Raw genomic sequence first — 22,227 nt, 5'->3', positions numbered from 1 at the left:
TTAAGCCTGAGAAATGACTTTCAGACCTCGGTTGCCTTTTATATGTCCTCCTCTGACTCTGTGCCACCAAATGCTGAACTTGAGAAATGGATGTTTCAATTTTGAAAGACTCTGACTGATCAAGCAGAACTGATGATAAAACATGCAGCCTACCACCAGACAGAAAATTGAGGGACTCTTGATAAAGACTAAGCATATATATATATATATTTTTTTTTAATTTTTTTTTTACATTTTTAAACCCTTAACGTCTGTGTATTGGCTCCTTGGTGGAAGAGTGGTAAGAGTGGACAATGGGGGTCAAGTGACTTGCCCAGGGTCACACAGCTGGGAAGTGTCTTAGGCTGGATTTGAACCTAGGACCTCCCATCTCTAGGCCTGACTCTCAATCCACTGAGCTACCCAGCTGCCCCTAAGCATATATATATATATATATATTTTTTTAAATTTTAAACCCTTAACTTCTGTGTATTGACTTATAGGTGGAAGAGTGGTAAGGGTAGGCAATGGGGGTCAAGTGACTTGCCCAGGGTCACACAGCTGGGAAGTGTCTGAGGCCGGATTTGAACCTAGGACCTCCCGTCTCTAGGCCTGGCTCTCAATCCACTGAGCTACCCAGCTGCCCCCAGCATATATTTTTTAAACATGACCAATTATGTTTCTTTATTAAAAAATCTTTACTTTCTGTCTTAGATCAATCCTAAGTATCAGTTCCAAGACAGAAGAGTAGTAAGGGCTACGCAATTAGGGTTAAGTGACTTGCTCAGGGTCATATAGCTAGGACATAGTTAGGTTTGAACTCAGGTCCTCCCAACTCCAAGCCTGGCTTCTATCCACTGAGCCATGTCTCATATATGTTTATTTGTTACAAGGATTTTTTGGTTTGTTTTAATAGGAATGGGGCTCAGGAGGAGTTTTTTCTAACTGTGCCATTTTTCAGAGAAGATAACCACCAACAGGATCTTTCAAAAACAGGGAAGTACTAAAGAGAAACAAAGTACTCACTAGACAGAAGATTTGGATTTTGCACGTAGCTCAGGCAATATAAATCCAAGGTGAATATGAAATATCTACTCAACAGTTGCACAAAGTGCCTCTAACTTTCAGAAGAACTTATTAGGTGACACATTATTGTTTTGCATTTTAAATATTTTTTAATTCATACTTTATGAGTGTTTTGAGCTTTTCTTTTGTGGTAGTAGAAGAATTTCCATATATCTATATCTATTGTGTACATTGAATACCTTTCTAAAGGCATTGCCTGTGGCATTGCCTTCCGAGCTCATATTGGTCTGAGCAGCCAAAGGCAAACACGTTGTACCTTGACTTTGACATTGTGATGACATTTTGGTCCTTTTGGAGTATGAAGGAAGATGGCAATGATGAGAAGGGACTTTGTTAAGTCTACTCAGGGGAAACATTAGACATGATTCATATCTGGTTATGGGGTTTGTTTGTTTTTAACTCTTACCTTCTGTCTTAGAATTGACATAATTATCAGTTCCAAGGCAGAAGAACAGTAAGGGTGAGGCCAATGAGGCTAAGTGACTTGCCCAGGGTCACACAGCTAGGAAGTGTCTGAAGCTAGATCTGAATCCAGATCCTCCTGTCTCCAAGGCTGGTGCTCTCTCCACTGAGCCACCTAGCTTCTCTAGCTGCTACATTTAAGAGATGTTTCCAGAACTTCAAGAATGATCCAGAAAGTATAAGAGAAAAAGTTTTACTCTTTTTATTGAGGTCAGGTTCTCCCAGGATTGTGTATAGCTTATTTGAGTCCATACAGACATATATGCACATACATACATGGGTTATATTTGTATATCTAGATATATACACCACTTAACATAATGTAATATATGATGTTAAATACATTGTATAATAAAGTACATTATTATATAAGGTGTGTTAGGTACAAACAAAACCTACAACAAGGGCTAAATTTCCTCAAGGACTAAACAAGTACATGCCCTTCTCAAGAGAGAAAATTGTGAGAATATATGGATGGCTCAGCAAAACCCATCATAGCTAAGGGAAAGGCAGCTCCCAGCATATGAATGAATCAGAATGGGTCAGCAACATCCTGTTTTTATAGGGAGGACAGCAGAGGACAGTGTTGATCAACTCTCAAGACTTCCAAATGAGAAATGATCCAACGGATATAAAAACGAAATTCCTTAGGGTCAGGACCTTACTAAGTAAGAGGGGACCTTACTAAATAAACCAGAGAATACCATTACTATCATTACTAAGCACCATGCAAACAAAATTGCTCATGCAGTACCTAGTCTCTATTTATTACCTGGCTAGGTAGCCTGCTAAGTCCAGAAGATAAAGAATGTCCCTTTACGAAGAAAAGTCCTTATTCCCTAATGTGATATCACATTAACAGAAGAAAACTGTAAATGACTATATTAGGTGCCAGAGAGAATAGTTGTAAATAGTGCAAATCTACAGATGCTGGCAAATGGGACTCTATCCTGGAGTACGCATAGGCAATGATCATGTTTCTTTTCCCCATTCTGTTCCTATGCCTCTTGGTCCTCTGCTGATCTAACACTCCTCTCCCAGGGCTCATCTTTCCCAATCATTACATATCTCACATATGTGAGATGTGTAATGATTGGGAAAGATCTGAAAGCAAGTTTTTTTGTTTTTGTTTTTGTTTTTAAGGATGAGAAAACAAAACCAAATCAATAGGTTCTTTAGGATGTATGATATTAATAGTAGAAGTAGACTTTGGTGAATGTCGAGTTCAATTAAAAAATTAAACCATTGCTTTAATACCTTCGCCATTCCAAAACAACGTTGTTTCAGATTGCTGTAACTTCACATCAATTGCTTCTAATTCTGCCTTGATCAATGGATATTCTACTTCTAGAACAGTGGTCTTTATCTGTAAAATAAAGGCATTTCAGACTCACTTTTAAAATCCAACCTAATAATTTGTAAAAAAGAAGAAAAAAAAGAAAGAAAAATTCCTTTTGTAAGTACTCATATATTATAACTCATTATCAATTGGAAGAGTTGAAATAAAATCTTATTCAATTAGGAATTGATTATGATCACATAGCTCAAAAGATGCCCATTTTTTTATTAATACATTTTTGGGAACCATTTTATTATTGAACAATCAAGGGAGGAGTTAGGGAAATAGTAGAAGATATTTCCTTTAGATTTGGAGTCAAATGACTTTGGTTCAAATACACACTCTACCAATTCTTAACCTGTGTGACAGGGCAAGTTAATTAACCCATTTGGGTCTTATTTTCCTCCTCTATAAAATGAAGGAGTTTTGACTAGATGATCCCATGAACTCTGTTATTTGTGCTAATGGGGAATGAAGATAATAATTACAAATACTATAACTGCAGTCCACAATTCAAAATCTATGGTATTTAACTTTGTAATGCACCAAAACACTAAAAAGACACCCTCAGATACAGAGACTCAACATACTCAAATAGCCTAACTGTGGCCACATGTATTTGACATCTTTTATTTACACTCAGTCTCAAACTTATATTATCTATCCAAAACCTGAAAGTGAACTGAGTAGCAAGGAACAGAAGGAGCAGGTTTACTTTAGATAATGAGCAAAACATAAAGAATTCAATATAATATAGACATATTTCACTTTTAAGGAAACCAGAAAATTCATGTCTGAGTAAATCTGATGTAGGAAAACCTGGATTTATAGAACTGATCAATTAAAATTTTATAAAGCTGATAAAATGAGTCATACTTTATGAAAATAATTTTTAAAATAATTATCCTTATATATTTGAAATGTGATTTAATTTGTAAGGCTTGCTTTTACACACACATTTTCTTAGACTATCCTCATTAGAGAAAGAGTTACAAACCAAGTCACTTAAGAGTAGAATGTATATGCATTACAAAATGATTCCTTTGATCTAGAGAAATCACAAATTTAAACACTGGCTTTCTCAGAGTTATTTGTTTATAGGCTAACTACTAGTTGACAAGGAAATTGAAGGGTAGTAAAATTTAAAGCTAATAAATTAGAGGTGTCTCTGACACAGAAGATTCATGTTACTTGTTAATGAGTATTTTTGGCTTGTGCTTTGACCCAGGAATCTGAAACACAGTAGATTGACACAAGTTTCCCCTTATGACTATAGTGACTGCAATAGAAAATTTATGGAAAGTAAATGGCAGAGTAACAGGAAGTCATACAATGAGCTCCTTCCCCTACCTACACCAACCTCTTCCAACTCCTCCAAATAGATCAAGAAAAACAACCAGATTGAATCTTGGTCAGAAAATACAAGAAAAAAAAAACACAAGTCATTTTCCCAGCCCACATAAGTGTAGAAAGAAAGGTCTGTTGGACACTAGGGCATCTGGCCAAGAGCATACTGGATAGGAGAAGCTATGTCCAAGGGTAAAAAGAGATCTCATTGCCAGCATGGAGTAATTAATGTAACTTGTATAAGATGCAAATGTCAAATGGAAGCTCTTTTCCTCCATGCCTGGGTATAGGGTTCTGGAGTGAGTAGTGCTTCTGTCCTAGTATGAGTGAGGAGTGCCTTCTCAAGTTGGGGAGGGAGAGAATTTGGAACTCAAAAATTTTTTCAATGAATGTTAAAATTTTTGTTTACATATAAATGATAAAAAATTAAAGATTAAATATAGAAAAATAAAAGAGTAGAGAGTTTATAATACTATATTTTTGAAGTTTAAGTTATATACACTCATAATCTTGGCCATCCTATCAAGAAAAAACATAATAGGTAAATACATATGAACAATCATAAGGGACTAAACAAGGATGGTTATAGTATATAAAGGTGATGTAATACTATTGTGCTATAAGAAATCACATAGATGATAGTTTCAGAAACCTTGAAGGCTTGTATGAATTAATACAAAGTGAAATGAGCAGAGCCAGGAGAACAATTTATACAACACTATTGTTTGTCTAAACAACAATGGAAGACTCTGATCATTGTAATAAACAACCACAATTACAGAGGACTTCTGAGGAAGTTAGTACTATTTTTTCCTTATCTTCTGTCTTAGAATTGATATAAGTATTGGTTCCAAGGCAGAAGAGCAATAAGGTAGTTAGGGTTTCCCAGCTATGTGACCTTGGACAAGTTACTTAACCACAGTTGCCTAGTCCTTACCACCTTCTGATACTACTTAATACTGATTCTAAGACAGAAGGTAAGAGATTTTAAATAAATAAATAAAAACAAAAATAAATATTTTTTTAAAAAAGAGGTGCTGGGAATATTGCAAAAATGGCATAATTCTGGCCTTCAAGGAGATATATTCTAATGGGCAAGACATCTTAAGCATAAAATAAGCATGAAGACACAAAATATGCAAGATAATTTTGGAAGGGAGGGCACCAGGAGAATCTTTCATACTGCAAGTGATGCTTGAATTGAGTTTGAAAGGAAAAAAAGAACTTTAAGAGGTGGAACTAAAGGGGAAATATGTTTTCAACCACAGAAGATAAGCCAGTGCAAAAGCACAGATGGGAGATAAAGTCCCAAGTGTGAAGAACAAGAAGAATGTAAATTTGGCTGAAGAGAGCAAGAACAGGAATGGACAGAAAAGAAAGAAGACAGGGAGACAAATTAGGAGCGTAATAAAGTTCTCCAAGTAAGAGGTGATGATCTGATCTAGGATAGAGGCCATGGGAGAAGACAGAAGACATTGGTTTCAAGACATATGGTGGAGGAAGAAACCATGAGATTTGGTAACTGAATAAATATGTGGAGGGAAGGAGAAGGCTGAATTTATGAGCTTCAGAAACTGGAAGGATCACAGTACCATCAAAAGAAGCAGAGAAGTTTAGAAATAGGATGGATTTGGGGAAAAAGATCATGAGTCCTATTTTTGTATGTGTTGAGTTTGAGATGTCTATAGGGCATTGACTGTGAAATATCCACTAGGCAATTGGTGATGGAGGACTGGATATGGAACTACATAGATAAATCTGGAATATATCTGCATAAAGATGTTAACTTGGACTTTGGGCACAAGGACACTTTGTTTTGAATCTCACCACACAAGTGCACTTACCTGCTTGGAAGAAGCCAAACGAGCAGCTTTGGAGGGGATTTGAACTTTCTTGACAGGGAGCTTGGGAGCTGTGGCTGTATTTAGAATAACCTTCATGGACCCTGACTTAGAATCTCATTCCCAGAAAATTACCTTTCAAGTATTAGGTGAGCAGAATTGCATATTTATTGAGAAAAAAACAAAATGGACCTTCTTCCTCTTCCTCCTTCTCCTCTACCCTTAGTAATTTATTTTTCTGAAAATGGGTTCTTTTATGTTTGTACAGATTACTAGTTTGTGTCTATATGATCAGAAGGAATTTATTCCTGTGGAGGGAAAATGGGGTAGCTGGGTGGCTCAGTGGATTAAGAATCAGGCCTAGAGACGGGAGATCCTAGGTTCAAATCTGACCTCAGACATTTCCTAGTTGTGTGACCCTGAACAAGTCACTTAACCCCCATTGCCTTTACGCAGATATGTTCCAGATTTATCTATATCCATTCCACAGGAGTTGATGAGGTCACCAAAGGATATACAGAGAAAAGAGAAGTTGATACACAGTCTTAAGGTATAACCCCGATTAGGCATGTGATATAGAACAAGAAGAGACTGGGAAGGAGGTTCAGACAGATAGGTGTGTAAATAGAATTAGCCAGATCCCATTAATAGTCAAAAATCTACTCAACCCAGGCGTGCTAATGATGTCACTCCCACCTCCCTTAGTGGGGAGGGGAGACGAGTTACCCACACGTGACAATAAGTAACAAATTAAGAATAAGGGACTGCCCTTTGGGCAGTCCAAATCAATGTAGAAACTGCCATTTGTCCATTTGAATTAGAGGTGGACCACAGGAAGTGATGAAAGACATGATCTCTTTAAGTAAGTGAGTGAACTTCCTGTGGGGCAGTTGCCATCTGGAACTGGAGGAAGAAGCATCTCCTGAGACCACAGACAGCTTATACTCTGTATTGTCACGTGGGTAAGTTAGGCTGGCTTTCTTGGCCTAGCTGGGCCAATTCTAAACTCTGCCTATCTGGCTGTTGGGCCTTGCGGCTTACAGCTTCATTTATTTAGACTTCTAACCTCCCTCTTCTCTTTATCCTACTTACCTTCCTGATTGTAAATAAACTCCTCAACCCGATGCTGACTTGGGTCTGATTTAATTACGGAATCAACCTGAATTGTTGATTCCTGGCGGCCACATAGTTTTAAAGATATAACTATAATAACTAAATTTTAATTCTTACATAGGAGAGCTAAGAGAGGGCAGTGTGCCAAAAACCTGGAGAAGAGAGAGTATCTAGGAGGAAAGGGAGGCTAACAGTGGCAAATTCTGCAGAGGAAAGATGAATATTGAGAAAAGTCATCAAATTTGGCAAGTAGAAGAGAGCAGTTTTACTTATGTCGAGATCAGATGCCAGACTGCAAAGGGTTATGCATTGAGAGAAGTGGAGTCAATAAAACTTTTTCTAGTTTGATTGTGAAAAGAAGGCTATCAGATGAGTGTTTGAGGAGTGATAGGGTCTAGTGATGAGTTTCTAAGTATAGGAGAGACTTGAATGCTTGGAAACATGGAGAGAGCCAGGAGATAACTGGAGATTGAAGATTGGAAAATGAGAGACAATGATTTTAATAATTGTGGATTTTTCCAAATCCAACTGAATGCTTGCCCTTAGATTCCAACTTCTTTCCCTTGAGGTACTTGAAGATAAGTGGCACTAACTTTATTGTCTTTTGAGTGACTGAAACCTTCACAAAATGTCCCTACCTCTTAGCATTAAGGCTGGACCTACCTCCCCCAACAGCCTGCTCTTAACTAGTGGAAGGAATGAGAAAGTACTCTGACTATATTCCCCAATTTATTGTCCTTTGGTTCAGTGTGGGATTACTCAAATGGTATCAGGAGGGATTGTATTTCTCTGTAGGTCCCCAAGTATGCATGTCCCCCGGGGGTTGCCTGAAATTTTCCCAAGTCAGAGTGTAGAGAAAGGATATTCAAAGTGAAGGGAGTACAACCAAACAGTGGAGGTGGAAAAAGGCAAATGAGGCCGTTCCCTTTGGGAGATTTCTACCCTGAAGGGAACAGCATTCACTTAAGCTATTTAAAAAGAAAAAGGAATGCAGGCTTTGTCAGCATATTTTGAGACTAGTCCTCATTAGATTTTGGAAGTATAGCAATTAAGTGCCAAGTAAGAAAGAAACAGAAACAGATAGGACTTTGATTACTCAAGGCAAGGAAAGGAGAAGAACATGTACCCATTTAATAGTAACAACAATAATAAAAATAAGAACAATAGTAATAATACTGTTTAGGATTTATAGTTCTTTAAAGTTTGCAAAGCCCTTTACTAATATTACCTGAATTTATCTTTGCAATAACCATGGAAGGTATGTGATATTATTATCCCCATTTTACAGAAGCAGAAACTGAGGCAGACAGATTAAGTGATTGGTCCAGGGTCACATCACTAGTGTTTGAGACCAGATTTGAATTTAGATCTTGTCTCCAGGTCCAGCCCCCATTACTTCACCTGGCTGCTATGAATGCATCACCTGCTTCAACTGGTCTCAAGTATATTATGAAGATTCGTACAGGTCTGAATTTATACTAAATTGAATTTGTAAGGGATTTCTCATTCAACTTAAGGATGAGTATGAATGACAGCTTTTTATATCAGCCATGCAGGTCAGTCCCTCCCCATATCTTAGGACACTTCCAGGACATCTTATGGGCATAAGAGACAATGTAAAACTTTGGGATGAAAAGTAGAGAGGCTTCACATAAATCTTGAGAAGCTGGTGCAGCCACATAGCCCCTACAAGGAGCAAATACCAATGAAAGATGCTAAAATAGCAGCAGAGCTCTATTACAGGGAGAAACAAACCCATCTTAGACCTTGCTGGTCCAAGAAACTTTATATGCTAAGGATCTATCTAGAATCATCCCTCTGGCAGTTCTGGCAGTCATGTGTACTTTATAGCACCCAAGGAAAGGTGGGAAAGAACAGAAGGGAGGATTACAACATTTTACAGAAAAAGAGGGAAAAATCTTTCAGCAGCACTCTTTGTGACAGCAAAGAAATGGTAACAAATTAGATGCCCATGGAAGAGTCGCTAATGAATTTGTAGCATGTGAAGATAATAGATTATTACTGTGCTATAAGAAATGATGAATGTGTTGAATACAAAGAATCATGGAAAGATCTCCATGAACTGATGCAAAGTGAAGTGAACAATGTAAACAAAAAGAATCACCTCAAAAAAATGAATGTTTCAAAATTACAAATAACAGAACCAGCTTGAAAGAAGAGATATGAGATAAAAGAAGACATGCCCACTCATGCATCATGTCAAGGAGGAGAAGGGTCTAAATTCCAAGACTATTAGCCTGGTTGTGGTCTATATAATGCAAATAATACTTTTCTCTAGCAGAGAGAAATTACATAGCAATTGGAAGGAATTTGGACACCTGAAGGCACCACATCTGGAAAAGGCATCACATTATCACAGTTTTCGGAGATTTAAATAGTTACATATATTATTTGGGAGTCATGCATAGTGGGCACTCCAAATGTCATGATTGTTCTTGATCCATTTTTCCAGGGCACATAATATGTTGGTGGATGCCTTGTCCCAGAATTTGGAGCTAAAGACAAAATGAATAAGGAAGGAATATGGTTCCTTTATGTGCACCTTGAGCATATGCAACCATGACAAGAAAACTTGGGAGGCTGTGGCCATGATTTTCTCCAAGGGTGGGTTACTCTGCTAAGGAGGGCTTTGATACCACAGAGGGAAAATGAGAAAAAAGAAACCAATTTTGTGGCACAATTGGGTGTTCTGACATATGTGGTTATTTTAGAATACAAGTATACCAGGAAATTCTGACAAAACTCCTTAGATTATACTCCACAACAATGGTCTATGCTAGATTAGATGTTATGACAAACTTGCATTTATTCCAAAGCATCACTAATTTTAAAATTTAATGTCATTATTTCTTTTATGGTTTATTTTGTCTCCACAGTCATAATCAGATGCCTCATTTTGACAAGGATGTGACACGTATATTTAAGGAGTATAACAAGGGTGGCATAGGTTCTATCAGGTTCCGTAAAGCTGAAAAGGCATTTTTTTTGTCACCTCTAAAAGAACTAGTCTGTTTTCTGAGGGAAAATCTAGTTAATTTTAGATAGGTGTATCATAAACAAGCTGATCACCTGGTGATACATACTTACATTTACATAGACTCATCCATATGGGTGCATATATGTATGTGTATATGTACAATGCACATGTATGTGAGTATCTAATATATATATAGTTCACAACACATATTTCTTGTTACACAAGAATTTCATACTTGTACAATTCTTAGCACTCTCTGTCCCCTTCTCCTCCACAGAATGAGCTAAGAATTGTACAGTTTTTAGACCATTAAGAGAATTTAATTTGATTGTTGGTACTCTAAGAGTCTTGTTCAATGACTAATGAATGGACATGATGCTGGAGAAGCTGAATCATTTTAAATTTTGACATCCTTGCTGCAAACAAAACCAGAAGTTGCAGCTAAATAGAAGGATGGTTCACAGGTATTCCTTAGAGATGCAAATAAAGGAAATTCACTTACTATACATTCATTATTTCTTGGAATAGTTGGTTATTGTGTATTGGAGTATTAATGATAAGCACTTACAAAAAATTACCAAGAAAATAATTGCAGCTTATGTACAAACATCAATTGCTAAGAAATCCTCTGAAGAATTTCATAAGAGTTTCAAAGCAAATCCACATAAAGCCTGCCTATTGGTGACTTTACTACAAAGACGGGAGAGGATAGGATGGGGAGAGATGTATAGAAAAGCATGACTGAGGAAGGAGATAGGCTAAAGATTTAAGAGTACCTAGGACCCTCATTCCTCTATATCATGAATACTTCCTTACAACTGTAAATGATGAAAACATTCTATTCTATTTAACAGACAGGAAAATATATATATTTTTAACGATTTGGGAATTAACATTGAATCAACTATGTATGACTAATCAGAACACTGACTCATTAGAACTAAGATCAAAATTAATAAAAAGAAAAGAAAAAGAAATGGCATACTTTTTATACTTCTGTATATAACTGAACTATTATTTAAATAATTGGTTGAAAATCAAAAAGAGAAATGGCATTAATGTTGACTATAAAATAAACTACTAGATAAAATTGACAACGAAAAATTGGTTAAAACTGAGACCAAAAGAGTCTCAGTAACCTTAGGTAGCAAATATTGTATTTATTTGTTAAATGGAGAAAGATGGATAGCAAACACAATACCCACGTAGAATATAAACTCATTTGTAAAATGTTATGAAGAGTGATAGATGATTAAGGATAGAAATGATACATAAAGCAAATAGAAACAATGATGACTAAAACTAGTTTAAAGAAAGCTTGGCAAGATATTGAAATAAGTCAAGCCAACCCAAGTACATTCAAGGATGAAAATGGAAGGAGTACTTCAAAAGGAAGAAAAATAGAAAAATTCAGCAAAAATTTAAATAACTGTTTTCTCTATCAAGGTTGCTTGGAACCACAATTTGTGGACCCTAGCATCGCAATATAGATGTACTTACAGAGAGATAGAAATGACTTTTAAGAGAACAAAGATAGGAAAAGCAACCTGATTAGACTGAGAATGTTTAAAAGAGAGCTGTGGTGGAGGTGACACAATTATGACAGCATTAAGAGATGTAGGTAAAAATATATATAGGGAGCACTAGGTGGTTCAGTGGCTTGAGAGTCAGGCCCAGAGATGAGAAGTCCTGGGTTCAAATCTGTCCTCAAAGACACTTCCTAGCTGTGTGAGTCTGGACAAGTCACTTAATCCCTATTGCCTACTTCTTACCACTTTTAGAGCCAAACTGGCCTTAGAGCCAATACACAGTATATTCTAAGATGGAAGGTAAGGTCTGTTTGTTTTTTAAGAACAGAAATTTTAAGTATAAGATATATCTATATCTATATCTATCTCAAATCAGACCTCATTAATATGGGGAAAATTACCTATAGAACACATCAATGTTTCCCTTCCTATTTGCCTACTCTTCCATCTAAACAAAATTTGTGATTCTGTGATATAATTAGTTGAACTGAAATTAACTAAATTGAATGCCACAATACTCCAGGATGATGTGTTGCATTTCAGGTTATAGGCTAGCCAATTATAAGAATTTGTTGTTACTATTAAGGGGAAGTTAGTGAAAAAAAAAAGAAAAAAGGAGATAATTTCATAGTGATGAGATTCTATAATCTATCAAATAATCAAGACAAAAATGGAAGGAAGTTCTCAAAAATATTTTATAAGCCATTCTTTCTTAGTATGATAAAATGAGAGGCATGAATGCTAGAAACTTTTTTAATGTAACTAATTTTGATGTAACTAATTAGTAACCACAACATAACATAGAAGGGGATGCTTTCAAAGCGTATCATATGGTTCTGTTATACACTTTTTGAATAAAATACTAAATGAAATTATTGACATGATGGACGCTAGAATTTGAGGTGAAATAGTATTTAAAATATTGAAAGTAAACTATTTCTCATTATTATTCAACTGTATTACAAATATTGCCCACTAACAACAAATTAGTCAAATCATTGGTACACCAATGTTACTAATAAATGGAATGGTTTCTGCAAAAAAAGTCTTGCGCAATTTTTTTCAGTTCCATGAAAAGAGTGGTAAGATGGGCACCAATCATAAATTCTTCAACAATTGTTGTTAAGAGGGAATGATAGAAGAAGATTCAAGATTCAAAGATAAGATTCAAGGGAAAAGATTCAAAATCAAGACAGTGTGGTCCCATATCAATAAAGGCAGCAAATGTAGAAGTGGAGAGGTACAGGATCAGCAGAAAATACCAGAGTTGAAAACTAGAGTAGGGGAACTGAGTTAAGAACACAATGTCAAGGCAGGCCAAAGTGGCCAGCAAAGTCAGGAAAGACAAATGAAGATTTAAGAATGATCACCAATGAGAAGAATCAACATTTACAAAGCACTCTACAATTAAGAAGTTATTTAAACTATCTTTTACCTCCATGACAACCTTTTAAGGCACATCCATCCTATAGATACACATTCTCATTTTCAGGTAACAAGGTAGATAGAGCACTTGAACCTGGAGTCAGAAAGGCTCCTTTTCTTGAATTCGAATCTGCCTCATTCACTTACTAGCTGTGTGACCCTGGGCAAATCACTTAATCCTGTTAGTCTCAGTTTCCTCATCTATAAAATGAGCTGGAGAAGGAAATGGCAAGCCACTCCAGGATCCTTGTCAAGGAAACTCCAAATGGGGTCATGAAGAGTAGGATGTGATAGAAAAATGATTGAACAACTTTTCATTTCAGAGATAAGAAAACTGAGCTTAAGGAAAGGTTATGACTTGTCTAAGGTTATATATCTAACATTCAAATTTGAATTCAAAGCCAAGTCATAAATTATTGCTTGAAAAGGTATCTTAGAAAATCCAGAAAATTTTACTTTACAAATGAAGAAACTGGACCTAGAGAAGGTAAGCAACTTGTCCAACATTATATGAATAATAAGTAACAGAGAGCTAGGATTTGAAACTGGAACCTCTAGCTCCAAATCAAACATCTTTCCTCTGACTCTAAGTTCTATTATGTCATGTTACACAGTCCTCAAAATTAATCTTAAACTTGGAGTCAGGAGGATCTGGATTCAAATTTGACCTCAGACACTTCCTAGCTGTGTGACTCTGAGCAAGTCACTTAACCTTCCTTAACCTAGTCCTTGCCCTTTTGTCTTAGAGTTATTACAAGGACAGAAAGTAAAGGCTTAAAAGTAAACAAATAATAATTTTCCTCTGATCAAGTTTCTCCCCTTTTAAAACTCTCTAACATGGGGGCAGCTGGGTAGTTCAGTGGATTGAGAGCCAGGCCTAGAGACGGGAGGTCCTAGGTTCAAATCTGGCCTCAGACACTTCCCAGCTGTGTGACCCTGGGCAAGTCACTTGACCCCCATTGCCCACCCTTACCACTCTTCTGCCTTGGAACCAATACAAAAGTATTGATTCGAAGATAGAAGGTAAGGGTTTAAAAAAAACAACAACTCTCTAACATGCTGAAGATCAGTTTCTTAAGGGGTAAGAAGAACAATTAAAAGACAAAATAAGGGATGACACCTGCAAACTATGGGCTTTTTATTTTTGGTCCCATGTGGAAGTGAAACTAGTCCCGAGGACCTGGTTTCAAGTGTTGCCACCTATTAATAAGCAGTAGGTAGCATCAAAAATAATAGGTGGGGCAGCTGGGTAGGTCAGTGGATTGAGAGCCAGGCCTAGAGATGGGAGGTCCTAGGTTCAAATCCGGCCCCAGACACTTCCCAGCTGTGTGACCCTGGGCAAGTCACTTGACCCCCATTGCCCACCCTTACCACTCTTCCACCAAGGAGCCAATACACAGAAGTTAAGGATTTAAAAAAAAAAAGTCATGCAAAGTCCCCCATGCTCTGGCTCCAATTTCTTTTTATCTTCATCTCTATACTATATTATTTTCTTCTTAACTGTGTGATCTTGGGCAAGTCACTCAACCTCCATGGCCTAGCCCTTACCTTTCTTTTGCCTTGGAACTGGCACAGGGTACTGATTTTTTTTAAACCCTTACCTTCCATCTTAGAATCAATATTGTGTATTGGTTTTAAAGAAGAAAAATGGTAAGGGCTGGGCAATGGGGAGTTTAAAGTGAATTTCCCAGGAAGTCTGAGACCAAATTTGATTCCAAGACTTTACTCTAGCCTGACTCTCAATCCACTGAGCCACGTTACCCTCATCTCTAGCATTGATTCTAAGAAGGAAAGCAAGAGTTTTAAAAAATACTAGGTCATTTTCACCAGCACTTACCTCCAATGACATGAATAATTAACCCAGTGGCAAAATATCTGTATTTTATCACAAATTCTATTCTGCTCCATTCAAGGATTTTATACATTTTTGTTATGGTTATTATTTAAGTTAAAAACAAACACTTTGCAAAAATATCACTTACTTCATTATACCAACCAACAATGAGCTCTAGGTTCCCCACAAACTTTCGGAAGGTTTCATTCTGGGAGAAAAGGCTCTCTGCACTCTCTGGGATTTCTTTTTGACTTTGAAAGTTCAAATATTTGACCTCTCTTAAGACAGCCACTAACTGAAAGTTAAAGAAGAGAAGAGACAATGGTTACTATAAAGATCAACAATCCTGCCATTAAAATCTGGAAAGATGATGAGTAAATAAGATGTTTCCTAGGATCAGCTCTCCCTACTCCCCCCAAATCCCTCAACATTACAAGTAAAAAGTTCTCACATTCAGAAAACTCAGAAAAAGCTAGTAAGATGATAAATGAATGAATCAACCACAAATAACTTTTATAGAAAAAAATGATCTAACTCATCAGTTTGCTGTTTTGGATGCTTGTCTCCCTACCCCACTCCTATAAATCTTGTGCCAGCCTGGGACAGCTAACCCTTGTATATTTGTGGCTATTGTAATATTAGCCACCTAGTTTTTAAAAGTTAACTACTTTTCAGTTGGCCAAATTCTCCTATACCCATAGCCTATGTGTTGACCCTCATTTCTGGGGCTAACCTTACTGAGCTGACCCATAGAGAAGCCAACTAACATGTTGAGGCCCTTGAATCAGCCCAACTCCATTGCTAAAAAATAATAAAGGAGACAGTTGTAGAGGATTGTGGAGAACTATAAAGTCTGGAGGACAAGAAATTAGAAAAGGGAGACCAGAAATGCACTGCTGATTGAAAATAGCTAATAGAGAACTGGAGAACATGGGCAACCAATAGAAGGAGTGAGATGGGAACCAACTGCTTGGAGTACTCCTTTTAGGGAGCCTTTATCATCCCCTTGAAACTCTAAGGGCCAGCTTAGGAGCCATCTTCCTCATCATCACCTCTTCTAATCGGTCCAGAAAAATTGTTACAAATCAACTAAGTAGGGTACTGGATATGATATTGAACTTAGAGTCAAGAAAGCCCAAGTTCAAATCTTACCTCAAATACTATGTCATTTAATCTCTCTGTGCCTCAGATTTCTTATCTATAAAATGAAAGGGTTGGATTCAATGGCTTTTAAGGTCTCTTCCAGTTCTAAGGCCAAATCCTATAATCTTATTATACCAGAGCACTGAGCTTAGTTTCCAAAGGCTCAGATCTATTATTAATATCCTTCCTCCGCTATCCCTTTTTTTCCTGTTGCCCCCTCCAAACATTATAAGTTGTCTATTCTTCAGTCCCCTGACCATGTATCCCATCTGCTCTCTTGAATAACTCCTAACTGATCTTTCCAGGAATATGAAAACAAAATTTTTTTTTTCCAGATCAGAGACTGCCTGATTACTTACTTAGCCATAATAAAGCAAAGCTGTTTTCACTACTGTGGTATTTTATAGCCCACACTTTTTTTAGCTCATGCTATGATTTCTGATCATAGAGATTTTTATTTTGGGGGTCTTACATGTATTCATAAAATAACTATCCCCAGCTATAATAAAATCTTATCTACACAGCAATCTTATACTCATCTCCCATAAAACCCAGAAAAGATAGGTACCAACCTCTTTGCTGAAGTTCACACGGATGAGATCTGTCTCTGGATCTCTCACAATCAAGGGTTGTCCTAGGTTAAAGTGACAATCTTCATCCACTCTCAATATCCATTGATTGTAAATTGACTGACGGTAGCTTTGAAGTAAAGACATCATCTCATCGTATTTTTGATAAATCACCTTAGTCTCTACACCAGTCATGACCCTGTATTAAGAATTGCAGGTAAACAGAAGAACAAGATAGTGTTTCATCCAGAAAAATTAGAGAATCCCTTTGACCTACATAAACCATGCCTGCTAAATGACAGCATCCTAAGGCAATCAGCTTTCCTTCTATTGGTTGTCTATGTTGTCCTGTTCTCTATTAGTTACTTTTAATCAGCAGTGCATTTCTGATCTTCCTTTTCTAATTTCTTGTCCTCCAGAACTTATAACTCTCCATAATCCTTTATAGCTGCCTCCTTTACTACTTTCTTAGCAATGGTGTTGGGTTGATTCATGGGTCTTAACTCATTCATTCAAGAACTGATTATCCATTTTGTGAATCAACCAGGGCCCTTATTTCTCCAGTCTTCGGGTCACAGAATCACAAAATCTCAGAGTCAGAAGAGATCCTAGGGGTTAGCTAATACAACTAGTGCTTTAACATCATTTTATTGTTTCTCATTTCTCTATATACTAATATTTGTCTAAAAAGTAAGAGGAGGAGGAAAGAAGCATTCAAATTTATTTTGATTTATAAATTTAGATTTATAAATTTAGAGTTGGAAGGAATATTTAGGGATAACTAAATTATCTCATTTTATAGATTAGAAAATTGAAGACAAAAGGAAGGGAAATGACTTGTCTAAGGTCACAAAAACAATGCTAATAGAGCTAGGATTTGAACTGAAGACTTCTTGATATACATCCAGGTCTCTTTCTATAACACCAAGTTGACAAAAAAAATTGATAGATTAAGGTTTGATTAAAAAAATGCAACAAAAACTTGGCTGAAATTAAGATTTAGGGACTACCTGCTGATATTTGTTTATCCATGCTTTTCCTACACCCTACAAGCAGGGCCAAAAATAAGTCAGATGTAATTTAGTGTCTCCTCTAGCCCAAGGAATCATGACTTACGGATGATCAATGTGTTTGAAGTCTCTCATTGGTCCCTCTAGCCTTTCCTGGAGTTCCAGGCTCCACTTCAGCTGTCCAGCAATGGGAGGCATATTTTTATTTATTGGTGGAACCCCACCTCTTTCTTTTGCAGCCAATACCTGGGCGTCATACAAAATCTTAGCATTATCCAATTCAGCGTCAAACATATTTAACATTACTGAATACCTGGGAACTACTTCTGCCAGTATTAGAGGTCGTTCAAGAAGTACTCCAAACATGTGTAATAACTGAAAAGTAAAGAGATGATATTGTGGCTTAGCCAAAAGACACTTGTTTCTCTATTTACCTAACACTATTCTTAGTTCTATAGCTGTTGAGGAAGGACACATGGACACATTTCATAAGACACTGTTTGGTCCTTTTTTTAAACATTAAATTTAGCTTTTCTTAATGTGTGTAGTAAGTAAATAAATAGTATCAGCCCTCCTACACACCTTCACACATTTTTCCCTAACAAAAGCATAGATTTTACAACTAGAAAGTCCCATCCAATTCCCTTATTTTACAGATGCGGAAACTAAGACCTAGAGAGGTAAACTGACTTCCCCAGATCATAGAGATGGCAAGAATTGAGATTTGAACTCTGTGCCTACTTTGAACCTAGGGATCCTGACTTGAAATCCAGGGCTTTTTTTTTTTTTTATCACAACCATCCTGCATCCACCAAAGAAATCATATTTGGGCAAAGAAAAACAGGAGGAAAACTTTTTTAAAGGAGTATTTGTATAATAGTTAGAATATCATTGCTAAATTTCATTAACTATCATTTTCAAAACACTAGGAACAATGGAAAGATGATCTGGGCCAGCAAAAACCCATGGGGGCAGGGAGGAGGCAGATAGGTGGTACAGTAGAGCACTAGACCTAGAGTCAGGAAAACTCATCTTCCTGAGTTCAAATCTATTCTCAGATACTTAAAGATAGCTGTGTTTGGGCAAGCTACCTAACCTGTATGCCTAAAAAAGAAAAAGAACTATGTATGTATGGTGGGGTGTGGGTGAGGAGGAATGATCAGGAAAAACCCTGTGGTTTTTCTTCCCAGCCCAGTTGATGAAATTATAGGATATAAGGGACATTAGAAATAACAAGGTGTTAATGTCTCAATAGTATAAAGGACTTATACTTGTTTCTTGTTTTGCAAATATGTGAACTGATGACATTAGAAGACATCATTGGCTAACTAAGAATCAACTACATCCCTGATAGCCCTTTAGTAATTGAGAAAATTTAAGGCGAAGAGTTGAGGCAGGAAACAGCTCTAGATTATGTGATCTGTGCAGCCGAGGAGAGAAACACCTAAGGAAGAACTTGGATCTCAAGAGGGACACCAAAAAGGAACTACAGCTCTTCAAAGACTTCTTCTAAGATCTTCTAGATAGTGTTAACTCTTTATCTCCATAGCATTGTATCATTTTTGGCTCTTGCTGGTATATTATTTAGAGAGATTTGGGAAAGGGAAATGTGATGGCGGTTTTTTATTGTTGTTAAAATGGAAATGGGAAAGCAAGAGGATGAGAATTGAGTTTCAAGTCCAGAAATATAACTTTAATATATAGAGAGAGATAGAGAGATATAACACATATATCTATATCACTGACAACATAAATGAGCACTGCAAAAAAATTCTATTTATTTAGAGGAACAACTCCCCAGTAGAAGAGACTGTATTCAGTAGGGAACAGACTCAGGGAGAACATGGGAATAACATGCCAACCAAAGATCCTATGTCCAGGGAGAGCAGTGTGAAGCCACCATGGAAAGAGAAAGGACTTGAGTCCCACAATATTAGAAACATAAGCTGACTAGGTCTTAGATATTCCCTACATACGTACCTCTCTACTAGTTAACTCTAGTAGACTATACATACCCACTCTTCCCACTGATGGTATGAGTATTTGTAGGAGAATTCACCCTAGGTTTTTGGAAGAATTTTTTTTTTTACAATTGTCCTTATGATGCCATTAGAGTAAATATTTTTGCTTTTTAGCTAATTATATCTATTCATTTACTATTCATTGCAAACACACTGATGGGAACTCATGAAGTAAAGTTTTAAAGAGTATTGACCCACAAAGTACTCTGAACTTAAAAGTTAGTCGTCCTCTTGGAATTGCAGCCTGCAAGTACAAGTTGTTGGGGGATAAGGAAGAGTGGCCTTAGAGGGATTATTATAGAATTATGTCAGAATTTGATTTGCATTTAGAAAAAAGATGGTTGTAAACATTTTTTGAAAATATAAGATTATATCATGAGATGTATGATATATATATGTATTTACTTTAGGTGGATTGAAACATTATTAGTTTTCTTAATTTATTCCTCTTTGGGACCCTCTCTAAACTTCTCCTGAGAGCTTTTTTTAACCCCTACTTTCTTTCTTAGTAACAACTCTAAGATAGAATGGCAAATACTAGGCAAACAGTGACTTGCCAGGATCACAGAGATAGAAAGTAACTAATGTTATATTTGAACTTGGGTCCTCCCAACTCCAGACCTAGTATTCTATTTACTGAGTCACTTAGCTGCTTCATTGCATGTATATTTTTAAATGCAGTTTCTATATTTTCTAAATTTAAATGTAGTTTTCTAAATTTTTTTTTCTAAATTTATTTCTAAATTTCCTTATTAATGTTGTACTCAATAGCATTATGGGATATTAATGTCGCCAGGCCACCAAGGGTGTCAGATATATATTATTTTTGAAGGAATTATAAATATGGACAAAAATTACACAAGAGAGGGCATGAATGTGCACCAGTGGAAGGAGTATCAATTCCAATAAGACCTTAGGATAAAAATAACAGAATTTGCTAAGTGCTTTGTGAGAAGATATTACATACTACAAGGTAGGGCCATAACTGGCATGTCTTCACAGAATGGGGGTTTGTCCCAGGGCATTAACATCTTTTTTTTTCCCCCTAGGGGCCTTTAGCAAAGCTCAGACAGTTTAATGAATTTTAGTTCTCAAGATAAAAAGTTTCAACATTGACAATGGGAAAAAAACAAAATCAAGTCCAGTCCTCTTTCCAACCCTCTTAAAATCAAAGAAGCCTAATCCTGTGAACCACTCCAGCTTCTATCTGATGAAGAGGGAGGGATTAAACACATTAGAGGAAGAAAGGTGTCTATGTGCCCACCTTGTTCCCCATGTCCTTCCTATTACGTGAGTGGTCTCAAAGTTCCTGTCAAAAGGATCAAGGCCTACAGGAGTATAAAAATGATCCCTTATTGTGGTTTGGGAAGGGGATCTATAGGTCCAAGGTCACAGAGTTCTTCACCACATGACAGGTAGAAGGCAGATATCACAGCAGGTATCAGTCACTCCTTGAACTTCCATTCCTGTCGACACATAGGACAATGCTGCTGTACTTGCTGAGAATTAAGCCACTTGAGAATGCAGTGCATGTGGAAACAGTGTGAACATTGTCCCCACACAAGGGGGCAGTCATCCCCAGGTACCTTACAGTCTGGGCAGCAGCCATTTAAAGCCATTCGACAAATACCACAATTCTCATCATTGGCAACCCAAAGCCAGGAGGCTACACCATTCCAACACTTAATCTTCACCTTCATGGTAAGTGAGTTTGTAGCCTGAATTCGCGCCTGTCTCTCGGAGCTCGCGCCCTTCCGTTGGCGCCCTCGTGACAAGAATTAAAGGGGCTGCAGAGACGTCGGGAGCAGCACTCTCCAGCCAGAGAAGACGACCGAGGTACCAACGCCGAGCACAGTCAGCCAGCAAAGCAGGCCCCAGCCTAGTGGTCAACCACCGGTGCCCACCAGACCCCCCACCCCCACCCCACCCCCTCCCCGCAGCCCGGAGGCAGATCTAGGTTTTCCCAGGGCATTAACATCTTAGAGAACGCATTTTACATCTACAAGTTATACTTCAATTCAATGTTTCCTCCCTGAGGTACACTCATCATTGCCATGCTTTCTTCGCAGTTCTCTGCTACCATCATCACCTCCCATCAGTGCTACATTGTATGGTACCCTTCTCCTAGAGTCTATCTTTCTCCCAACTGTCCTTGTAAACCTTTCTCTAGAATGGGCTGCCTCCTCTATACAACTATGCCCATTGTTAGACTGTCCTCTGCACTGCATCTACTCTTCTACCCAATTGTTTTTGCTCCAGAGGGAAAAAAATTCCTAGTTTAGTTACACCTTTTCTCTGAAGACATATTAACAACAACAACAAAAACAAAAATGCTGCGGTTTCTGACCTTATGGAATTTATGGATCTCAACAAGGAAAAGAAAAACATAAGAAAAATCCTTGGAAGCAACATATAAACAATTGCAAACAATCTAGAACAAGCTAAATTTATAATTGTACAGGGAAAAGGTAAAAGTATGTTTGATTTAATTCAAAAGACATTTCATATGTGATTAAAATGTACCAAAGAAA

At 37.1% G+C, this 22,227-nt stretch overlaps 2 protein-coding genes across 2 annotated transcripts in view; both read right to left on the bottom strand.

Moving 5' to 3' along the window:
- DNAH17 (dynein axonemal heavy chain 17) overlaps positions 1 to 22,227 on the bottom strand; it is a 233,897-nt gene that overhangs the window by 187,667 nt on the left and 24,003 nt on the right. The window contains exons 11-14 of the mRNA XM_044675175.1: positions 17,782 to 18,050; positions 16,669 to 16,864; positions 15,102 to 15,248; positions 2,785 to 2,893 (exon numbers count right to left, since the gene is read on the bottom strand). Of these exons, the coding sequence (XP_044531110.1) occupies positions 2,785 to 2,893; positions 15,102 to 15,248; positions 16,669 to 16,864; positions 17,782 to 18,050 (721 nt within the window). The remainder of the gene's footprint in view (positions 1 to 2,784; positions 2,894 to 15,101; positions 15,249 to 16,668; positions 16,865 to 17,781; positions 18,051 to 22,227) is intronic.
- Positions 20,939 to 21,573, bottom strand: LOC123247660 (anaphase-promoting complex subunit 11-like). Its single transcript, XM_044676620.1, has one exon. It carries the CDS (start codon positions 21,394 to 21,396, stop codon positions 21,142 to 21,144), a length of 255 nt encoding a protein of 84 aa, XP_044532555.1. The 5' UTR covers positions 21,397 to 21,573; the 3' UTR covers positions 20,939 to 21,141.

This window comes from Gracilinanus agilis, chromosome 4 (genome assembly GCF_016433145.1).
Source record: "Gracilinanus agilis isolate LMUSP501 chromosome 4, AgileGrace, whole genome shotgun sequence".
NCBI lineage: Eukaryota > Metazoa > Chordata > Mammalia > Didelphimorphia > Didelphidae > Gracilinanus > Gracilinanus agilis.
The sequence above is the reverse complement of the archived record's forward strand: the minus strand, read 5'-3'. Positions and strand labels throughout refer to the sequence as shown.